The sequence below is a fragment of the Taeniopygia guttata genome, chromosome 20, assembly GCF_048771995.1.
Source record: "Taeniopygia guttata chromosome 20, bTaeGut7.mat, whole genome shotgun sequence".
In the NCBI taxonomy this organism is placed as follows: domain Eukaryota; kingdom Metazoa; phylum Chordata; class Aves; order Passeriformes; family Estrildidae; genus Taeniopygia; species Taeniopygia guttata.
The window spans coordinates 14,205,569-14,227,492 of NC_133045.1; the positions used below are offsets into that span (position 1 = coordinate 14,205,569).

General features: G+C 50.7%; 1 protein-coding gene across 1 annotated transcript; it reads left to right on the forward strand.

Annotated features, from left to right (window-relative positions):
- Positions 1 to 4,212: 4,212 nt before the first annotated feature.
- On the forward strand, positions 4,213 to 18,338 carry SALL4 (spalt like transcription factor 4). The gene is made up of 4 exons (XM_030288762.4): positions 4,213 to 4,410; positions 11,639 to 14,161; positions 14,750 to 15,057; positions 16,173 to 18,338. Exons 1-4 carry the CDS (start codon positions 4,341 to 4,343, stop codon positions 16,590 to 16,592), a joined length of 3,321 nt encoding a protein of 1,106 aa, XP_030144622.4. The 5' UTR covers positions 4,213 to 4,340; the 3' UTR covers positions 16,593 to 18,338.
- The last annotated feature ends 3,586 nt before the right edge of the window (positions 18,339 to 21,924 follow it).

The following is a 21,924-nucleotide window of genomic DNA, read 5'->3' on the forward strand; positions in this document are numbered from 1 at the left end:
CCTCTCCTCTCCTCTCCTCTCCTCTCCTCTCCTCTCCTCTCCTCTCCTCTCCTCTCCTCTCCTCAGCGATGCTGTGGCTGCATTACTGCAGCCCCAGGCCAGGCAGGTTCCCTGGGTGCTGCCTGAAGGATTCTTCTCCACCCTTCTCCCACTGCTCAGTCTCGCTGTGGTGCCTCTGCCTTGCTGGCTGCTGCGTGGTAAGGTTTGAACCCTAATTCTGCCTCCAATGACCACATTAACTTGGATATTTATTCTCTCTCCAGGTGATGATTGTCACACAATGAACACAAACTCATGGCAGAACTTCTCTCAGGTTTGACCAAGGTGCTCAGCAGCTTTAAAAAGGAAAATAGATTGAAGGAAAACATAACCTTTATTTTGCTGTACAGGAAAGAAAAAAATCCCTCCATTATCATAGTCACAACGGTATAAAAGGTGTTTAAAGAGGAGTCTCCCGGGTTTGGATTGGGGTAGAGCCTAGTCTGGAGGAGGCACTGCCCTTGCCAACACTCGGTTTAACACCCTTAAGAACTGCTGCTGAATTTGAATGTCTGCGTCTCTGCACTCAATCTTGATTAACTGGCCCAACCATGAATGTTAATGACCCTGATTTACATTGCCTGCAGAGCTATGGCCAACTTCATATCAGCAGCCTGGCAGCTCCCAGAACATGTTCCAGCGGGGAGCTCCGGGTGCCTCCAGCACTGGAGCTGAGCCCCGGGAGCTGCAGCAGGAGCAGGGCAGAACGCCCCAGCCAAGTGCGCCTCAAAAACCTTTCCCTCTTTCGGCTCTCCATGCTGTGAAGATGTAGGTAACACACAGGAAAAGACATTTTTAGTTACTTTTGGATTCTGAACACATAAAAAAAGACTTCAGGAGGGATTTAAGGCAATGCCTTTCCCTCGGTGGGAGTTAGGAAGCGAGCGCAGGGAGATGAATACAATAAATTGTATATTCAGCAAACAGCCCTATCAGATTCCCATGGATGTAACCATTTGCAGCGCCATCCCAGAGGAGGAATTTCCAGGGCTGGGCAGGGGTGGCTTCCTGGTGGCAGCAGCTCCACGTGCTGCTGAGGCTGGCGTTGAAAAACTCCCTTATCACCAGCTGCTCCTGGAAATTCGCCTGCCAGGGACGCTGCCGCAGCTCTGTTGGTGGTAGGAGCTTGTTCCTCTGGACTTTTCTTAAAAAAATAAATCAAATGTCAAGCCCGAAAAAGGAAGCCTGCTATTTTTCAAATCCAGGAGCTGTAATCATGCTAATCCATATGATCGTGCTAAAGCCAAGCAAAATGCCTTTTGCATATGATGTAATCAGCCAGGGCAGCCTATTTATAACCACCACTGGCTGGGAGCACCTTCCCAGAAAAATACAATCGGGACAGCTTTCCCTTGGTCCCATTCCTCCTCTTCCTCCCTGCATTTTTCACTTTCTTGGTGCTCTTTTGCCTATTTGTGCTGTCTTCCCAGCCTTAAATACAACACCTTCTTAATTTTTATTTTAAACTAATGCTTGCCATGCACTCTATTTTATCCGTGTTTCAGAGCCGTGCTGAGTGAAATCCCAGTCCTGTGAAATCAATACCAAAACTTCTATCGATTTCATATAATATATTCCTTTAAATTCAGTACAAATGCTCCGCAGGAGTTGTCTATTTTAAGTATGGATCTACTGTACAGGGCTGTCAGTCTCCCAGCTGGATACATAAACCAGCGTGCTTTAATAAATTCATTGGTGTGGCTTGGGAGCTTTCCGTGTAATAACTGAAAATCTGTGGGTCATACTGAGCATATCAAGTGTAAAAGAAGAGGATTCATCAATGTGAATATCTATCTGTGGATCGATTGGTATCAATCTTGTTTAACAGTCTGTTTCCTCAGGACACACTTTGGGAACAAAGAGCATTTCAAACTGTTGGTTAAACAAACAAATATAGAGAAGCTCTTTGGGCAACTTGAGGGTGGAGTAAACACCAGACAAAAATGTTCAGCGATTTCAAATACCTGTTCATCTCTCCCATCTCATATTAGTAAATTCAGAGTTTCTCTTGATGTCATCAAGTGCATAAAGAATGGGTCTTTAAAACCATTTTTTGCTTACAGAAGAAAGTGGCCTGGAAACCAACATTTGTCCCCTGACCTCCATGCTCAGAAGTTGTCCAAGGAGGAGGGTGGCACTTTCTGCTCTGCAAGATTTGTGTTATCCTTAGCTAAATAAAACCCCCTTAGGAGACACTATAAAAACAAAACCAGTCCCCGAGGGGATACAGAACGAATTAGATCAGGATGCAGTGCTCACCTCCATCTACCACACTAAGATATTTTATGCCTGTCCCATGCAGGTCCCCCCTCATCAAGCACCACCAAAATAAAAATAATCCTGACCGGTACTTGGCATGACTGCGCACAAGCACAAATTTTGGTACAGAGTAGAAGTTGTACAGCCCCCGGGGGTTTTGCAGGGTAGAGAACCAGGTGAAAGGAGCCCGAGGTGTTGTGCAATGTCCTGTGGCAGTTGTGTGGCTGCCTGAGGTGCCATCGCTTCCTCCCTCCTGCCGGCGAGTCAGATTTGGGTTTTCCACCCTGCAGCACCCTCCTGCACCGCCCCATCACCTCGGGTGGGTGCTGCTGGCACAGCAGCTCTGCAGCTGGAACCCTCATTGCACAGGATTTGGGGTTTCCACCCTGCAGCACCCCCCTGCACCGCCCCATCACCTCGGGTGGGTGCTGCTGGCACAGCAGCTCTGCAGCTGGAACCCTCCCTCGGTGCACAGGCAGGAAACTGAGGCACGGACCCTGCTCGATTGGTCCATGCAATGATGGCAAGTTCATGCTGGGTCATGCAATGGCAAGTGCAACCCCAGTGTGCCTTCAGCTGGACCGATTCTCCTGCACCCCTCTCTGATCTCCTCCTCCTCCACATCATCATCATCATCATCATCTCTTCATCAAATCAATCTCTCCCCAGTCTTTTCCAGCAAACCATTTCATTTTTCATAGACGGACCTGGGGCGTGTGTGTTGTTCTACATTAAATCAAAAAGTAACCATGTGTCCCACAGAGATTTTGCAGTGTTTGGAGTTTTTGCAGTATTTGGAGTTGTTTGGAGTTTTTGCAGTTTTTGGAGTTGTCTGGGGCGTTTGCAGTTTTTGGAGTTGTTTGGGGCATTTGGAGTTTTTGGAGTTATTTGGAGCATTTGCAGTTTTTGGAGTTGTTTGGGGCGTTTGCAGTTTTTGGAGTGGTTTGGGTCGTTTGCAGTTTTTGGAGTTGTTTGGGGCGTTTGCAGTTTTTGGAGCTGTTTGGGGCGTTTGCAGTTTTTGGAGCTGTTTGGAGTTTTTGGAGGTGTGCAGCCCACATCTCCGCACATTCAAGGATCCTCCCATTTTTGCTTTTGCAGGATCAGTCTGGCTGGGGGGTCGGAGGGGTTGGGGTGACTCTGCTGTGCCACTCGGGGTTTTCCAGCACAGTTCAGTGGGAGGCTCAGCTGAGCCGGGTCCTGCAGTCACCTGCAGCCACTCGGACTGTCCCCAATGTGCCACCAGCGCCGGGGGGACCCTGCTGGGGCTGTGGGGAGGATTTCCGCGTGGCTCACGTTCCCATGGACCCAACAGCCGGAAAGGAGTGTAAAGATGAAAATTATTCCACCCTGTATTAACGCAACCAGCTTAGTGTGGGAAAACCCCCTCAAAGCGCTGCCGCTTCAACTTTTTCACACGAGCCTTCCCGTGCCTCGCGTTTTACTCGCTGTTACCAACACCAGTGGCTCAGCTTCGCCCGATTCCCAGAAAGCGAGACTTTAAAGAATCCTCAAACAGCTGAAGCAAACGCGTTTAATAACGCTCCGTCTGCATCCGCTTTTAAAGCCCCTCGGGCCGCCCGCCCCGCCGCGGGACCCGCGCATCCCCCGGGCCACAAAGGGGAGAAGGGGCATTGTCCCGCTTGCTGTAGGGTGGGAGGGGGAAGGTGTTTCCAGCACGCCAGCAAGGCGCAGGTGAGGCAGCGCTGAGCGATGCGGCGGAGAACCGCACCGCTCCGTTTGTCCCCGGGCTGGCCGCGGCCCCGCGGGGCTGTCGCCTTTGTCGCCCGCCGGGGCGGGCCGGGCGCGGGGACTACATGGCCCAGCGTGCCCCGCTGCGCGGATCAATGGGGCTGATTTGAATAATCTGTGAGCCCTTGGACTCAGGCCAATCAGCCGTCAGGGACCCATGATAAATCGCAATGCATTATTGATAATAATAATTACTCTGACATGCGCATTCCGCCCAAATTTCCCAACTCTAGGAATTTGTTGTGAAGAGGAAAATAATTGCTACTATTGCATGCTCCCGATGCTGGTGCACCATGTCGCGACGGAAGCAGGCGAAGCCCCAGCACATCAACTCCGAGGAGCAGCCCCCAGATGCTGCAAGTGGTGAGCGCAGAGGGGGCGCGGAGCGGCCGCGGCTCGGCTGATGCGCGGAGGCGGCGGGGAGCGAGGGGCGCTTCCCGGGGGGCTTTTTCCACCCTCGTGTTCGCCCCCCGCGCCTTTCCCCCCGCGGGCCCCGCCAGGAGCCGACCCCCGGCTCGCCCCGGCTTTTTTGGGGGGCCGAATTCCCCTGTGGGGCTGAGCGAGGCGCGGGTTCCTGGTTATTTTTTTGTGGGGGTTCGGCTTCGGGCGGCTGCCCCGCGATGCTCCGCACGCTCCCCCCGTGCCCGCGGAGCCTCCGGCGGGTCCCGCGTGGGGCCGCGGCCGCGTGGGAGGGGAACCCCAAAGCCTCCCCCAGGCGGGGGGAATTGGGGGGATGGGGGTGAAGGGGTGGGGGAGCAGGGGGAGAAATTACAGAGAAGTCCGGAGGGGTAGGAAACGGCTCGGGCTGGGTTTCCTCGGTGTGCTTAGCACTTTGTCGGGAGTTCGATGAGAATTTTTGTGGGGTTTAAAAAAAAAAAAAAAAGAAAATCCAGAACAGAAAACGGGGGGGAAAACTTCCACGCTCGGACTATTTTTGTTGGAGATCACAATCGCCCTGGACCTTTTGTAGCTTGACCTCCAGCCATCTTTGATTTCCGACTTCCTAAAATAACTCCGGTGAGCTAATGCGGGTGTGCGCGAACGCTTTGGATTTGGGCGGCGTGGGGGACTCGGCACCGCGGAGCGCTCTCCCCGTTTTCGGGGAGCTCTCATTCCCGGGCCGCGTTCGGGAACGGCAGAAATTCTGCCCAAAATCGGCCGGGAGCTGCCGGTGGGGTGGGCAGCGGGGGAAGGGCAGGGGGCACTCGGCGGTCCCCCACGGGAGCGGGGCCGGGGCTCCCGGAGCAGCATCTTCCCGAGCCGGGCAGCGGGACCCGCCGCGCTCGGGGCTCGGTGCGGGGCTCGGTGCGGGGCTCGGGACTCTCCGCCGTGCCCGTCCCGCCCGGAGGAAGGCACGGCCCGCCCGGATGGGGAGAGTTTGTCCGGAGTTGGTGCGGTTGTTGTGCCCTAATGTGCCCCCCAAGAACTTTCTTTGGGATGTTTGCTTGCTTTTGGGACTGGTTTTGTTTCCATGTCTAGAACTGATCAAAACCCACGCACGTTACGGGAGCTGCTTATTCCCAGCCCGCAGGAGGTTCGGGCTCTTTAATTTTTTTTTTTTTTCCCCTCCTCCCCCTTCTCTTCTTTGAGTCGAAATGTGCAATTGTTGGGTCCGGTTAATGGTGACTTAAGAAACAGCATGCTGGCCAGAAGGCAATAAATCCCATGTTTAATGCATGACTGTTTTCCTTTGTGCATATGGTTAGGTTGGGGGGATGGAGGTGATGTTTCCACATGTAAATCTCTGCCCGCTGCTGGAAAGGCACCTCCGGCCCCGCGCTGAAACAAAAGGGTTAATCACTCCTGATGCGGCGCTGGGGCGGGGGAGGCGTGCGGGAGGGAGGGAGGGAGGATCGCTCCACACCGCGCTCTCCGGGGCAATGGCCAGCTGCTTTTTTGTTATTGTTGTTCGGGTTTTTTTTTTTTTTTTTCTTTCCTTCTCCCCCCTCCCGTTCTCAATTTTAACAAGCAAACGCTGGATGAAATCCCTCCGGGAGCCCTCGGCGGCCGCCCAGGCCGGCGGATCTGGGGAAGATGTGGCACCGCCCGGGGGGGTTCTCCCGCTGCTCGTGGGGTGCGGTGGATTTGGGGGGTCGGGGCACGTCCCGCACTGATCCGTGCGGGATCTCCGCTCTCCGAAATGCAGCCCGAGGCTGCTGCTCCGACGGCTCGGACCGCCCGCCAATCTCCCAAATAAGTCTTGATATTCCCCGCTCCAGGTGTGCCCGTAAATAATAAGTGATGAAGTTGAATAACAATGTCGAAATTCCGCAGGGATTTGTCTGGGGCATTAGCGAGGATATACACATACTCGTAATAATAAAATCAAGCCCTTATCTCCTTTTTTGCAAGCATTCTCTTTTTTCGCAGAGCGATTTGGGACCCACCTCTGTGAACAATGCAGCGGGTTAAAGTGTCCCGCGAACCTGGGGATCCATTAGCAGGTCAAAAAAATCAGCAGGTGGTCACAGGGGAATAATGCTACATACTGGAAATTAGCATTTCCACAAAGGGCTTAAAAATGCCTATTGTGCTGGATTGCTGCCATTAAAAATCGGATTCATTCTTAAAAATACAGTATCAAACTGCAACTTTTTTTTTTTTTTTTTCCTCCTTAGGGTAAAATTAGCGTAGCTTTGCTTCAATTGTATCTCCGATTCGTGTGCCGAGGTCTGTAGAACTGGAGAGGGATGTTGGAGGAGGAAGGGTTGAACAAGGAAAGCCGCCAAGAGTTTTGTGGTGGTTGATCTTAGGTTTGTCTGGGTTGCCCGAAGGGGATGGCCGGGAGCATCCTCGGGGTGCGGGAACATCCTCGGGGGTGCGGGAGCATCCTTGGGGGTGCGGGAGCATCCTCGGGGTGCGGCAGCATCCCCGGGGTGCCACAGCCCTGGGAAGGGGGAGAGGGTGCCCGGGGGCGGAGGGGGGCGATGCCCGGCTTGCTTTTCCTTTTACGTAAGTGAAACATTATATTCGTAGCCGGGATGGAGCCCTTTCGCCGCGCTCGGGCGGCGTGTGACGTTTTGACAGAGCTGCTGCTCTAACCTTTGCCTCCTCCTGCTTGCTGTGGGTGGTAAGTTGATGTCAGGCTCACAATTAGGACTCTCATGCAATTGACCTTGGCAGCGGGGTTTGTGCCGTTTAGCTCGCTCCTGAGCACCGTGCGAGTGTTGGAGTGCGGTCCGTGCCGGGGGGCTCGGGGGGCGGCTGGAGCGACCCCCGTGCTGGTGGATGGCGGTGCGGGGCAGGCTCAGCTGGGTGCCGGTGGCCCCGCCCGGGGTGGCGGTGGCCCGGTGGGACGTGAGTGCCCTCCACCGACCGGCCCCGGCAGCTGCGGGGCCGAGCGGGGCCGTGCGGGGCCGTGCCAGCCCGGAGCGGGGCTGCGAGCCCGGAGCCCGACCGGAGCGGGACCGTGCGGGACTGTGCGGGACCGTGCGAGCCCGACCGGAGCGGGGCCGTGCGGGGCTGTGCGAGCCCGGCAGGAGCCCGACCGGAGCGGGGCCGGAGCTGGGCCGTGCGGGGCCGTGCGGGACCGTGCGACCCCGACCGGAGCCCGACCGGAGCGGGGCTGTGCGAGTCCGACCGGAGCCCGGCCGTGCGGGACCGTGCGGGGCCGTGCGACCCCGACCAGAGCCCGACCGGAGCGGAGCTGTGCCCCCGGGGGCATCGCCGCCGCTCCCCGCGCCTTTCTTCCCTTCCTCTGCCCTTCACAACCCCTCTGGTTTGTTCTCTCTTCGCCTGGATGTGTCGCTCGAAGTTGTGGATAGGCCAAAGGGGGAATTAGTAAGTAGATAATAAAATAATTAAAGGCTTGAGAGAGAGGCTGCAAGCCCGGGAAATGCTGATGATTGTGGGCGAAACGCGTTTCTGCCTCGTTCAAACAAAGCATCAAGGCCTTTGGAATAGCTCTGTAAGTTGTCAGTTGTGCGTTTTACTTAAGAAAGTGGTTTTGTCGCAGTTGAAGTGCGGTAAATGGTGTTTGATAGTGGGAGAAGGGCGATTTGGGGCAGTTCAGAGTTTTTGGCCGTCCTCTCCTTTGGAGAATAAAAGCATCAGGGAAGCGCGACCCTGAGAGCGACAGCGAGCTGATGGCAGAGGGTTCGTGTCAGGAGTGGAGGCTTGGTAATCAATCCTTCACGAGTTAATTTAAACCGGGGAAGTGCATGGTTTTTGTTAACCTTAAAGTAAAAGTAGTTGATCAAATGTAGGCTGTGGGGAAAGTAAGCTCACCAAAGGTATTAAAACTCTTGATTTAAAAAAGTGGGTGGGAAAGCTTGACTTGTGTTTTACTCCAAGTCAAGTGAAATAAAGTTGAGAAAAAAAAAGTCACTAATGGCTTAGATGAGTGATAGGCCAGCAGCACCCTGCTTGAAATCACATCAAGCCAGATTTACTTCACTCCTTTTACTGTTTTCCTTACAAAAAAAAAAAAAAAAAAAAAAAAAAAAAAAAATTCAAGCAGTGTGGATTTTATCAGCCTTCCTTGTCGATGACTGCCTTGTCCTACACAATAGTGGATTTTATCCATCCATTTGCCAGTGATTCAATCTGACCCCCCTGCTGGGTTTACTGCATTCTTCTAACTTATTGGATAACTAGATGCTGAGAGATAACATTCCTGAAATTCGGGGGTGGGGAGATAAAAAAAAAGCGTAGTAGAAGTCCTGTCCCTGGGAAGTCTTTGGAGAGGGTTAAGTGAAGTGCAGGAGGAATTGCCTGGCAGGGCAGAGCTGGGTAAATTCTGGGTGGGCAGAGCTGGGTAAATTCTGGGTGGGCAGAGCTGGGTAAATCCTGGGTGGGCAGAGCTGGGTAAATCCTGGGTGGGCAGAGCTGCCCTCCTGGCATGGGCAGCCCCAAGCACGATGGTTTTCACAGGAGCTGTTGGGTTTTTTACAGAAATAGTTAATTGCTCCTTTGTTATTCCAGCTACTGTAAAATAACCCAGCGTCCTGCTTGTGAATTTATCTAAAACCCTTTATTTAAGGTAAAAGGGAAAAAATAATGCATGACTTCTCTGTTTGTCATGCAGCAAGTAGTTTCAAAGCTCTGAATTGAATTTATTCAGAGTCAAGCTAATGCTTCAGGGACACGAAAATATGTGACAGGGCAGGGCTGCCAACCTCTGCTGCCCAGCACAGGGACCTTCAGTGTACTGGAGTCCCTTCCTCCGAGATGGCAACTGCTGCTCAGAACCACAAAAGTTACCAGAGTTCCTCAGAATCGTGAAAATGAGGAGTGTGAGCTGTGCTGGAGATTGGGAAAGGGGCATTGAATTTAGTGTGATCTTATCAGCACAGAAGTAGAAAAATAAGGAGTTATTATCAAGGGAAAGGAGATAAATGATCGGATGCTTTGAAGCAGTTAAAGTTTGAAGACTTGTCTAGACATTATCCTGGAATATCTCCTTAGGGGTGGGCAACAGTGTTTGGTGCAAATGTTTCTGTGCCATTGGGAAAAGTAAAAGCTGAGGTTTATTTTTTAATATTTTGTGACGTGGAAACAATGTTGTTCTGCCTGGGAAAGCCCCCAACAAGGATGTGGAAAAGAGGTTTTCATGTTTAAGTGTATTCCATGAAATAAGGAAGTCAAAACCTCTCAAATCAGTGTAGAGTAGTTCTGGAAGTTTGCCTTTTTTTTTATTCTAGATAGCTTCTTTCCAAGTATATCTGCTCAGACTCATGCAAAATGAGTTTAAAATAATTTGTTCTTCATCCTGGTTGACTCTGTTGACAACAAAGTTCTGAATTAAGTAGTAGTTATACTTGTCTGCAGGCTGGACTTCTCTGTGTTGTTTTTAGAGTTAAATCAGCTTTAGAGACATCACTTTAATGATACCTGGGATGGGAAATGTGTGCTGCCATTCTTGTTTCTTTCACTTACTGGAGTTGTTTGGGCTGAAGGGGAAGTGTTTAATTTTCCCTGTTTAAATGGAAGGCATCCAAACATAACTGTGCTGAGAACTCCCTTCCTCCCCGTTCAAGGACTTGTGCAGGTTTGGATTTATTGCTCTGCAGATCACAGCAGAGCAGGCCTCTGATACTTCTGAATTTTTGTTATGGATCAAATGTTTATTTTTAAAAGTAAACTTTCACAAGCTCTTCATGCCACACAACATTGAAGGGTTGAAGTTGGCTTTGTTGAGCACGCACAGTGCCCTTGTTGATGTAAGAAATGGCAAAGTTGGCAATATCCTCCCTCAGAGCAGTTTTACACCCCCTGAAGAAGGGTACCGAGCTCGAGCTGTCACCTGGACATGGTCCCCTCCACGGTCAGGACACACCCGGGGTGGTTTGGCCACACCTTGCACAAACCAAAGCCACAAGAAGCTGCTGAGCTTCACCTCTTCCCATCCTGGGGGCATGGGGGCCGGGCTGGAGCCAGATCTGGGCAGGACGGAGGGGTGACAGCCCTGTCCTGTGCTCACTGCAGCCTTGGCACCCATCAAATTGGGGCAGATCCACTCAGCTCCAGCGGGTCCGGGCCCACGGGGGCTGCAATCCTGCCCCAGCCCTTTCTGCCCATCTCTGGGAGCTTTTCCCTCCTGAGCGCTCCTGCCCTGAGCCCTGCCCCACCTCCAGTTGTTTGAGGGATGGCAAGGCTGAGCAAAAACATCCTGTTTTGGTTATCATTTCTCTTAACCTCTTGCAGTTCAGATATTTCCCCGATTTTTTTTTTCTTTCTTTTTTCCCCCTGTGCAAATTCTGCTCAGTCTGAGCTGTGGTGCGCTGGTGGTGGAAGGGCAGGAGTGGACTTGGAGCCCAGCTTGGCTTTCCCTGCCCCTTCCCAGAAGTGGGTGAGTTGTGGGTGCAGTTGAAGGAGGCCTCTTACGAGGTCAGAAATGCCTCGGTGTAGTTTTGCAAGCAGGACTTGTTACTTGCATTATGTTTTAATACTCATAAGTATCAATGGACGCTTACACTCGATTGTCAAGTTCCGGAATTTAATCATGTCTGTGCTACTGTGTCCACGTCGAGATTACTGCTGGGGGGGTGTTGGCTTTCAAAGGATTTTAGAGTTAATTATTGGCATTGCTTTGCTGTTGTTAGCCCTCTTGGCTTGTAATTATTTTCATAATGACAGAGCAAATGTCGTTTAGATCGGTACAGTAAGAATTGCTCAAAATTCCTGTGTCAACGATCTTGTATGAATTTCTGAGAGATGGGTAACAAAGAATTAGAAGCTGAAGTATAAACATGTGGTAACAGATAACTCGTGTGTGGTGTTTTGCTCAGTGTTTCAATGCCTCCTCTGTCCTGGTGTTCCTTTTGAGCTGTGTTGCAGGTGCTGCCTTGCAGAACTGTCCCAGGGGATTTTTACCTGTATGAAAAGAGATTTTTTTGAAATACCTATTCATTGAGCCTTGTGAGAGTCCTTTTAAAATATGTTTTTTATCATAAATTGAACTGAGATGCGGATTTATTTTGGGTTGTGAAGGAATTGGCCTCAAAACAAAGAGCAGAACTTCAGACTGATCTGCAAACTTGATTTCAGTGTCTTGTACTTTAACTTGCAATTCAGGTGGAGTCAGTGATCTTAATAGGGAATGCTCGGTCTAAATCTACCAATTAATAATGTGGCTTTCTTTTATTTTAAGGGAGTCCACAAGACGTCCCAGGTGATAGAGATGGTGAAATGAGTTCCAAAAGGTGCCGCACGGAGGAAACCAAAATCTGTGAGAAATGCTGTGCAGAATTCTTTGTTCTCTCCGAATTCCTTGAGCATAAGAAAAATTGCACTAAAAATCCGCCTGTCCTAATCATGAATGACAGTGAGGGAACAGTCCCCCCCGAGAGCTTCTCCGAGGCTCCTCTGGGGACCTTCCCAGGCGACCGAATGGATGGCAGGACACGCAAGGACGTTCAGGCCAAGGGCTGCACTGGCTCTGTGGAAAAGAGAGAAGGAAAAATGGATGCTGAACCGGTAGGAGGAATGTACCTTAAAATAGAACCCCCCCTCACGCCTGCGGCTGCCAGCCTAAGCTATCTACCCAAAGCCAAAGTACCAAACACTAACGTGACCCTGCAGACCATCCGCGGCACCAAGGTGGCCGTCAACCAGCGGGCGTCCGACGCCATCTCCTCCTCGGCAGCGGGGTTCAACGCCATCCCCATGATCCTGGAGCAGCTGGTGTGCTTGCAGCAGCAGCAGCTCCAGCAGATCCAGCTGACGGAGCAGATCCGCATCCAGATTGCCATGATGGCTCCCCACGCCCTGCACCCCTCCATAGCAGCTGCTACTGACCCGCTCAAGGCTCTGGGTGCCCACATGTCCCAGCAGCTCTCGGCTGCCGTGGCTTTGATCGGGCAGAAGGCTGGAAGCCAGAGCCTGTCGCTGGAGTCCTTGAAGCAAGGAAAACTACCTCATTCGAACACTGGCATTGCGGCCGCCAGCTCGCTGGCTGCTGGGCTCTCCTCCTCCTTCCCCCTGAAGCCAGACGGGAGCCGAGGCCTCCCCGGCTCCATCTCTCAGTTCCCAAATCCTTTGCTACCTCAGTCCTCCGGCTCGGTCATCTTCCAGAACCCGCTTTCGGCCGTCTCGTCTGTGATGGATTCCTCAAAGAAGGGCAAGGGGAAGCCCCCCAACATCAGCGTGTCTGAAAGCAAACCGAACACAGAGGAGCCGTTCTTCAAACACAAGTGTAAATTCTGTGGGAAGGTCTTTGGCAACGACAGTGCCCTGCAGATCCACCTCCGCTCCCACACCGGGGAACGACCCTATAAATGCAACATCTGTGGGAACCGCTTCACGACCAAAGGAAACCTCAAAGTGCATTTTCAGCGTCACAAAGACAAGTACCCCCACATAAAGATGAATCCTTACCCAGTTCCTGAGCACCTGGACAATGTTCCTACCAGCACTGGAATCCCGTACGGGATGTCTGTGCCACTGGATGAGTCCAACCTGATTGTGGACAGCAAACCTCTCCTAACAACTCTGCCTACCTCTGCGGCCAGCGGTGCGCCTCAGACCATCTCCAGCCTGGCAGGCATCAAGGAGGCTCTGCCTGGTCCGTTCTCCAGCGAGCTGCAGTCAAGGCCCTCTCCCGAAAGCGAGGGTGGCTCCTCCTCGTCGGGGGCGGTCGGTCACGAGTCGGGAACGGAGCAGAGCTTGAGCTCACCACAAGCTGCCTGCAGCGTGAGCATCTTCCACGTAGGTGGGTCAAACGAGCAAGGCTCAGAGACATCAAAGCTCCAGCAGCTGGTTGAAAATATCGACAAATCCACTGCTGACCCCAACGAGTGCCTGATCTGCCACAGAGTGCTGAGCTGCCAGAGCTCGCTGAAGATGCATTACCGCACCCACACCGGCGAGAGGCCGTTCAAGTGCAAGATCTGCGGCCGTGCCTTCTCCACTAAAGGGAACCTTAAAACCCACTACGGCGTCCACCGGGCCAATACCCCCTTGAAGATGCAGCATTCGTGCCCCATTTGCCAGAAGAAGTTCACGAATGCCGTGGTGCTGCAGCAGCACATCCGCATGCACATGGGCGGGCAGATCCCCAACACGCCGATGCCAGAACCCCCCTGCGACAGCGCCGAGGCCGAGCCTGCCGCGCCCGAGAAGAACGGAGACGTGGGGCGCCCGGAGGAGACGGTGGAGAGCATAGACATGGAAGACGACGTGGACTCCCAGGACGGCCCCAGGAGCTCTTCCAAGCCTCCCACTCCGTACGATGCACAATCAGAGTCGCCCGCCTTCTCTGGGGTTGCAGCGCTGGAGAACCAGATGAAGATGGTCGCCTCCTCTCTGAGCTTGCAGCGGCAGAGCAGCCTGAAGTCCAGCGACAACGGCTCGGCGGAGAGCGATGGCATGACCAACGACTCGTCCTCGGTGGCAGGCGATGCCGACTACCAGAACGGCAGGAGCCCCGCCGCCTCCGAGGCCGCGTCCCTGCAGGCGCTGTCCCCAGCCAACAGCCAGGCCGAGAGCGTCAGGTCCAAGTCGCCAGCCTTCAGCAACCAGGAGGATGCAGGCACGGGCAGCAAGGCGGAGGGTCCTGAGAACGCTCCTGCAGAAGTGGAAGGGGTTGTCGGCGCCTTGGATTTAACCTACGGCAATATTGGTCGGAAGGTCATTAAGGAAGAGCCTGGGCTACACTTTGCAAATGGAGACTATGGTGAGTAAGGCAAAATGCTGGCAGGGATTTGGGGTGGGGCAGTAGGAAATCAATCCTAAAAGCACCAGCAGGAAAACAAAACTTGCTCAGCTTTCCCCTCTTCCTGCTCTGTTTGGATAAGGGCATAGGCCCTATAAAGTTTTCCTGATTAAGACCCAAAATTTGAAGGCTTAACTGCTGTCATCTCCTTAAAATTAATGTAGACTGTGCCCTCTCTGTCTTTCATGGGCTCACTTAACATGTCCTTATAGTTCTTTAAAAATACATATTTGTGTTTTAAGGGAAAACTGCTTATCCCAGGAGTGTGACATGGAAACCCTAAAATAGTTTGTGGGGTTTTTCAGGCTCTTTAGCATTGAGGTGTTAGGGTTGATCTAAATGTGGCCTGGAAGACTTTGTATTTCAATCTCACCAACAAACCCAGGAATGAGCTGATCAGTTCTGGGGTGTCCTGGGAAGTGTGGTGGCCTCTGCAGATGTGCTCTTCAGGCACACACAGCTTCAAAGGCAGGGCCTCGAGTCTCAGCCAGGCTTAAGCTTGGCAGCAGAATTAGGCTGGGATAAGCATCACCTTTGCTTTCTTTCCAGGTCGAAGCAGTATTCCAGCTGCTTTTGTCAGAGCCCCACCAGCCCTGATAAAAATGGAGCTGCCCAGTGATCGTCCCCTCAGCACTGGCCACTTCATTGGCCCTCCAGCTCTGTCCCCTGGGGTCACCCCTCTCCTGGTGCCGCGCCCCAAGTTCTGCCGTCCTGCCAAACAGCACATCTGCACTACCTGTGGGAAGAACTTCTCCTCTGCCAGCGCCCTGCAGATCCACGAGCGCACCCACACCGGGGAGAAGCCCTTTGCCTGCACCATCTGTGGGAGAGCCTTCACCACCAAAGGAAACCTGAAGGTGGGTCCTGTCTGTTGTCATCTCCTTGGGCTGTGAGACTAAGACTAGAGATGGAAAGGCTGTTTCTGATATTTGACCTGCCTCTGAGACAGCACTGATTTTCTTTTAGTTCCTCGAATACTTACTTTTGACCCTTGTCTCCTTCCTGAGTTTTTCCACACAGTTTTTTGTGTGCTACTGAGATCACCCACAGGTCTTTGCTGCCGTCCTTGACTTTCCTTGTGGGATGGAAGGGGAGGCTTAGCACTCACTAAGCAGATTGCTTTCTTTTTTAATTTGGATTTGGATGTGTCAAGACATAAGCATTCCATAGACTGCTACAAAATGCTGCCTGCTGAGTAAATGCATTACACTGCGCTGCTTGAAATTTTGTGAGATGAGAAGGGATAAACTAGGATAATCCTGAGATGGCAGAAAGTGCTTGGGGATTGTGGCTAAGCACATGCTGAAGAAGTGCTGTGAGTCTGTCCCTTTGCCAGATGAATCCATTTGCCCCGTGAGGGATTCAGCTCCCTCACTTGCACAGAGGCTTTTCCCTCCCTGTGGGAACCTCTTCAAGCTCTTCAGTCCTCTTGCATAAATGCTGATGGGGAGGGAGAGAAAATACTCTGCAGTCTGTGAGCAGTGCCTTGCTGGAAGCACCAGCAGAATGTGGTGTGGAAGATTTCAGCTTAAATGAACCTTTCTGCCAAATTACTTAGTGTTGGGGTTTTGTGTTTTTTTTTTTTTTTTTTTTGTTTTTTTTTTTTTTTTTTTGCATTACCAAGTATTTTTTTCAGTATGGTCTGTTTGCAGCAGATAATGTGGTTCCTGTTTTGGGCAGAGAGAGGTGTCTTTGCCAACAGCATTTATTCCAAGTGTAAAACGCAATCCTCTAAGCCCTCTAGCAGCCAACTCCAGAGAGCCACGGTGATGTCAGACAGTGAATGACTGTGTCTTACACATGCCAGGAAGGGAGCTCTTGCAACAATCACCCAACTTAATATTTACCTGAACGCAAACGGAGCAAGCCTGACTTCTTTGGGCCACTTGGCTGCAAGCAAAGTAGAATTCGGGTGCGCCGCGGAAGAGCTGCAGCATTAACGATTCTCTTTGCTTCCCCCCCTCTCCGGAAGGTCCACGTAGGAACCCACATGTGGAACAACTCGGCCAGGCGGGGCAGGCGGCTGTCCATCGATAACCCCATGGCCCTGCTGGGCAACGACCCCAAGAAGGTGTCGGAGATGTTCCCCAAGGAGATGGTGGCGCCCTCGGTGAGCATCGACCCCGCCGTGTGGAACCAGTACGCGGCCGTGCTCAGCAACGGGCTGGCCGTGAAAACCAACGAGATCTCGGTGATCCAGAGCGGGGCCCTGCCCGCCCTGCCCGTGCCCGTGCCCGGGGGCTCGCCCATGAACTCTGCCCCGGCCTCCAAGGCGGACCCGGGCCAGGCTGGCACCGCCGAGGCGGAGAAGGCGGGCGGCGCTGCTGCAGACAGTGTGCCAAAACACCAGTTCCCTCTCTTCCTGGAGGAGAACAAAATCGCCGTTAGCTAAAGACTCGAGAGGAGTTGACCTACAGAAAGAACAAATATATATAGACACAAACATATATTTTTAAGAGATTCCACTTCGGCCTCCTATTTTCCTATCAACGTGCAAATGATTTTATGGTTGTCTTTGTAAGAGTTGCCCAGAGTACAATCATGACGTTGCTTTGCAAATAGTAATTAATAAAGAATAGGATTTCCTTCTATTTGGAAAGATGCGGGTCTTGCAAAGTAGTTCTTACGTGTGACTTTAATGTGTCCAAGCCTTACAGAAGTTTCTACAACTTGAAATTCCAAAGGTTAGACTATTTACCTCTTTGTTTAGAGTGATAATGGGGGTTTTGAATAGAGTGGAAACAACCTACTGTTGATGGAAAAGCTTCTATTTACTGATGAGAAATGGAAACTATTGATGCGGGTAAATATCCTAGAATGTCTGCCACCCTCTTAGAATTTTTCTGTTTGGATTTTTGGCTCTGTGTGGTTTCTGAATGTACTTTTTCTTAATAATTGCTATGAAAACTACAAAGTTGTTTTTTTTTTTTAATTCATTTGGGTTTTTTGCCTCAGAAGTTCTATGAAAAGGAAGTTGCTGTTTTTCTTTAGTCACTGCTATTAAGTAATTAATTGTGTTGTTGACTGCTGCTTATTTAATACTACTACTAGGACAGTCCTTCAAGTATAGTGCCAAAATTCCTGCTTCCAAAGATGTGCAGTTTTTCCTAGATGTTTTATTTCAATACCAAGAGCCCCAAACAAGCATGGGTGGGTATGTATATACTTTTTTTTTATTGTTTCCTCTTGAAAGGGAAGGCTTGCCTTGGGAAGTCAGGTCTGAAAGCTCTGCAAGGAATCTCAGGTGACTGTTGCAATTTGCCATGGGAACTGGTTTCCTTAGCAAGAGACTTTCTGTTTTTATTTTTTTTTTTTTCGTTTGGGTAATTTAGGAGATCAGTCTATGTAAACCTGTATTTAAATATGAAGTATTCATGCTTAGGTTAAATGTTTTGTGGGTTTTTGGATGGCATTCCTACTCTGGTCATTAAGGTTTTTTTGGTGGTCTGTGAGCTTGCATTCCACCAAAATGGTAATTAATGATCCACGTGTGTTGTATGAAGGTTGCTGGGATAGTCATCTGGATTCTAAGTTATCTACCTCATTTTTTTCCTTTTGTAGTTGTAGTGTCTATTTTTTCTAATAATGACCACTGTAATGACTGAGATTCGAGCAGATGCTTCCATGCACTATGTGAAACCAAAAGCTGTTGTATTATTAGTGGAAGCACCTGAGGAGTTGCTGGACTGACCTTTCACTATTCCTCGAACGCCTGCTGGAACTGGATGTGGAATGGGATCTGAGCCAGGCTGCAAAGGGAGCATTTGGTGTGGAAGGACTGAAGGAAGGAAAGAAACCTGGCTGTTGACTGCAGGAAATCTTCAAGTCCAGTCTCTTGTGGAAGGCCCCAGAAATGCAGATTTACCAAAAGTTTGTGTGATGCTGTTGCACCTGATTCTTGCTTATGATCTCTGTATGCCGAGTTGTGCCTTTCCTGCTGGACTTGTGGGTAAGAACATACCAGTACCTGTTTACACTGTAAAATGGATATTGTTACATAGACCACGCAAAAGGCATCCCAATGGTCACATTTCTACATTGTGAATGTATGACTTCGAAGAACTCTGTAGTTTTGAGTATCTACTGATGCGTTTCTGTTGACATTTTTGAGAATAAATTTTGGGATGGCTTTTTCACACTTGGTGCTGAACGTTTTTCTGGCAAAAAGCTTTTTGTCTGCTGGAGAGTGAGTTCAGGAGCAGCATGCTGCTTCACTCCAGGGACCTGAGATGCAGGAGCTAGAGTTGGGCTTTAGTTCATTCCTTAGAGCAAGAGGAGCTAGGAAGCCGTGGAGGAATTGGAGATCCATTCCTCAGGAACAGCTGGGGTTTGATGCAGGGGTTGGGATGTGCCAGGGATGTTGATTTCCACACTAGAATAGAATTACAGGAATATGTGCAATCATTTTTTTTGCTGTGATCATCCTACAAAGGGGAAAAAATAATATTAAATTGTCAAATTGCCAGTGCCTGAAGATTCTGGCTGCATAGAAAAGGGATAAATAACATCCCCTAAAGAGCAAAGAAAAACAGTTCTGAGAACAGCCCTGATAAAATGGAAAAGTGCTGAGATCCTGATTCTGACAACATAATCCAGCAAATGTATTTTGCCCTTGGGAGGTAAGAGAGGAGGAAAGGGGAGTGCAGAACCAGGGAACCTCAAAAGCTGCACCTTTCCAACACCAGAGCTGCCTGACTGCGGTGCTCCTCGCTCAGTCCTTCGGTGCAAAGAAAGGCAGAAAGCAAACACTTGTTTTCTCATCTCTGCCCCAGGCTCTCGAGGAAGGTGTAGGGAGGGCAGGACAAGTCCGAGGTCCAGGAACCTCTTGTCCCTTCCAATGGATTTCTGGCCAAGCTGTGGGGCTCTGCCTCTTCATTAGCATCCATGGCAGCATAATTCCATATTCACACCTCTGCTGCCTTCGGGTGTGTGGCTCAGCAGGCTGGACAGTGAGGGGAGATGAGGAGGGAAGGAGTTTTGGAAAGCTGAATGCTGGCCTAGAAATAAACGCCGAGGAAGGTGCTGGCAAAGCAGGAGGCTGTGGCAGGCAGGTGTGATGGGCACTGGGGTCAGGCCGGGCTGTGAGCTGGCCCAGGCACTGCAGGGCTTTGCTCTCCAGGCCAGGGTGCCAGGCTGGCTGTGCCCCAAGCTGTGACAGCCTGGTGACAAGGCAGCTCCAGGCTGGAGCAGGGGGAGATCCCTGGCTAAGCCAGAGTCCTGGATCTTCCCACAACACCTGGGGAACAGGTAGGACCTATCTGAGCCTGTCCCACAGCAGGAGCTGGGCCCAGGGATGCTCCTGCTGCAAGGGAGGGTTTGCAAAGCAAGCAGGATGGGGATTACCTGTGCTCCCACGTGTGAGAGCTGAACCAGCGCCCTGGGCAGGTCAGTCTGCTGGAACTGCCCACAGTGGCAAGTGTGCTCAGCTTACAGTAACACCTACAGCTGCATCTCAACAATTAAAAGAGACAGTTGATTGTCTTGTGGCCTTGCTGATGTGGGTCAGGAGGCAGATGCAGTGGTGTGAGCAGAGTGAGCTTGGTATGTGCACTGTCTCTGCTCATTAGCCTCTCCTCTTGCCTGCAGGACTTTATTCTTGCTGTGTGTTATTGCTAGCTTTGCTCCTCACTCAGAGCATTTGCAGGCTGTTGCTCTTGTGTGAGTCGCATATTTGCTTGCATGAGTTAAGGTAAAATCTGGCTTGCTTAAAATGGCAAATTTGAACTTAAATGTTGCATTGCTTAAAACAAAACAACTGAACAGTCAGTAAGTGCATTTGCTTTACCTTAATGTATTGCCTCATGTATTCCTCTGAGGAAAGATTTCTTTTAACCTGCCCCTTCTGTTCAAAGCTTCCCAAAAAGTCGATGGGAACTTTGAGGAGGGAATTTGGCAATTGCAGAGGAGCAGCTCTGGGCTGGGCTCAGTGGGGCTGCTTTGCCTTTCCACAGCTGGCAGTGAGGGAAGGACCTGGCTGAGGTGCTCGAACTGGCAGAGAGGGGCTGAAACAACAGGAAAGAGATGAGTATGATATTAATGTTCATTTTCTGTTGAAGGCCATGGAGCTCCTTGCAGAGTTTGCAGTCTGGAGTCGGGGAAGGTGTTGCAAAGACAGAAAGCTGCCCTGGTGTCTGTGTGATTCCAAGAAGTTCTGCTCAGAGCTGAGACTTTCTTGGTGCTTTTCTGTGCTGAGTGCTCAGCTCAGAGGCTCCTCTCTGCCTGCCCCTGCCCTGCTGCCGGGGTGTGCTGAGTGCTGGGCTCATGTTGGACTCCAGCTCACATTCACCACTGACCTAGAAAAGCTCCTGGCACTGCACAGCCCCAGCAGGACAGGAAACAGCTCAGAGGCACAGAAAGAACAGCAATTCCACACTCCTGGAGCCTATTAGCATGCTGTCTCTTCTGCTAGCATAGCTTCTGCTCTGTGCACTTGGAGCTCACCGCCGTGTCCTTTGCAGCACTCTGCTTGCTCTTGGTGCTGGCTGGTTTATTGGAAAGCTTCTTTGTTAATGCCTGTTATAAGTGATTTTGTGCTGCACTTCCCAGCCACTCTCTGCCAGCATCACTCTCCTTTTAAACTTCTTTACTGACCTGTCTGATTGTCACATCTCACAGGCCCGAGATTCACTTCTCTGACTCAGTTTCTTCGTGCAGAAAGGGAAGTCTCCAGTCAGAATGAGAACAGGTGGAGCTCATCATGGGCCTTCTTTTCCATACTTGGTTTAGGCAAAATCCAGACGTGACTAAACATTTGTGTAAGTGTCTCTCTAAAGAAAACTAAAACCCCAAATCCAGTAAAATTCACAATATCTAGTGCTAATAAATATAGATGCTTATTTATCTTGTCCCCAGCCCAGAGCTCTGAGTGCCACCTCCAGGAATTCCTGGCACACCTCCAGGATGGGCACTCCAAGCCTCTCCAAGACCTGAGCTCCCTTTCAGGAAGGGAACAGAGTCAAAGCACTGAGCTCATGAACTCCTGGGAATGGGAGGGCCAGGTACAAACCACGGGGTGCTGTGAGCAGAGTGTATGGGGAAAAGAATGACAAATAATAACCTGTGTTCTCAGCGTGGTAATGCAGAATCAGCTCTGAAATCCCCTGTTCACCCCCTCTTCCCTGCCCTTGCAGTCCTGTGCATGTGGTGCCAGAGGATGTTTGTAAATCAGCTTACCTGGCTTGGCTTTACAGCCCTGTACAGTCCTGTCCATCCACTTGGCAGAGTTTGTTTTAGAAAAATTTGTCTCCATGCAGTCTAGATGTTCAGAATACCAAACATAACTTTTAATTTTTTTTTTTTTTTCAACACACTGTTTTGGTTCTCTTTCCCACGAAACCAGTTTGATTACTTAGGTCCTTAAAGTTCAGCACACATTCAGGTGATTTGCTGCCTCGGGGTACCTAAATCTCTGTATGTGTTAAAAGTTCTTCACCCCTCTCTGGTCCCAAAGTCCAGATTTGAAAAACATCAAATTTCTTCTGTCTTCCCCTAAATTCTTCCAATCTTAAATGACAAAATAACTACATTATGTAGGGCCTTTTTTTTTTTTTCTTTTTATAGAAGTTGCACGTGTAACAAATATTTTCAGTTTATAGCTTTACATTTTTTTATCACACTCACAGGAGGTGTAACACAAAAACAATATGCCAATAAGTCACAGAACAGCTACAGCTAATAGCCAGATCATGTCAAGAACAAACAAAACACAAACATAAAATGCAAGC

What these genes read in the sequence shown, in the direction of transcription:
- SALL4 (XM_030288762.4), top strand. Translation starts at nt 4,341, where the DNA reads ATGTCGCGACGGAAGCAGGCGAAGCCCCAGCACATCAACTCCGAGGAG. An exon ending in GCCCCCAGATGCTGCAAGTG is followed by an intron (nt 4,411 to 11,638) that starts GTGAGCGCAGAG and finishes TTTTATTTTAAG; the next exon opens with GGAGTCCACAAGACGTCCCA. An exon ending in CCACCAAAGGAAACCTGAAG is followed by an intron (nt 15,058 to 16,172) that starts GTGGGTCCTGTC and finishes CCTCTCCGGAAG; the next exon opens with GTCCACGTAGGAACCCACAT.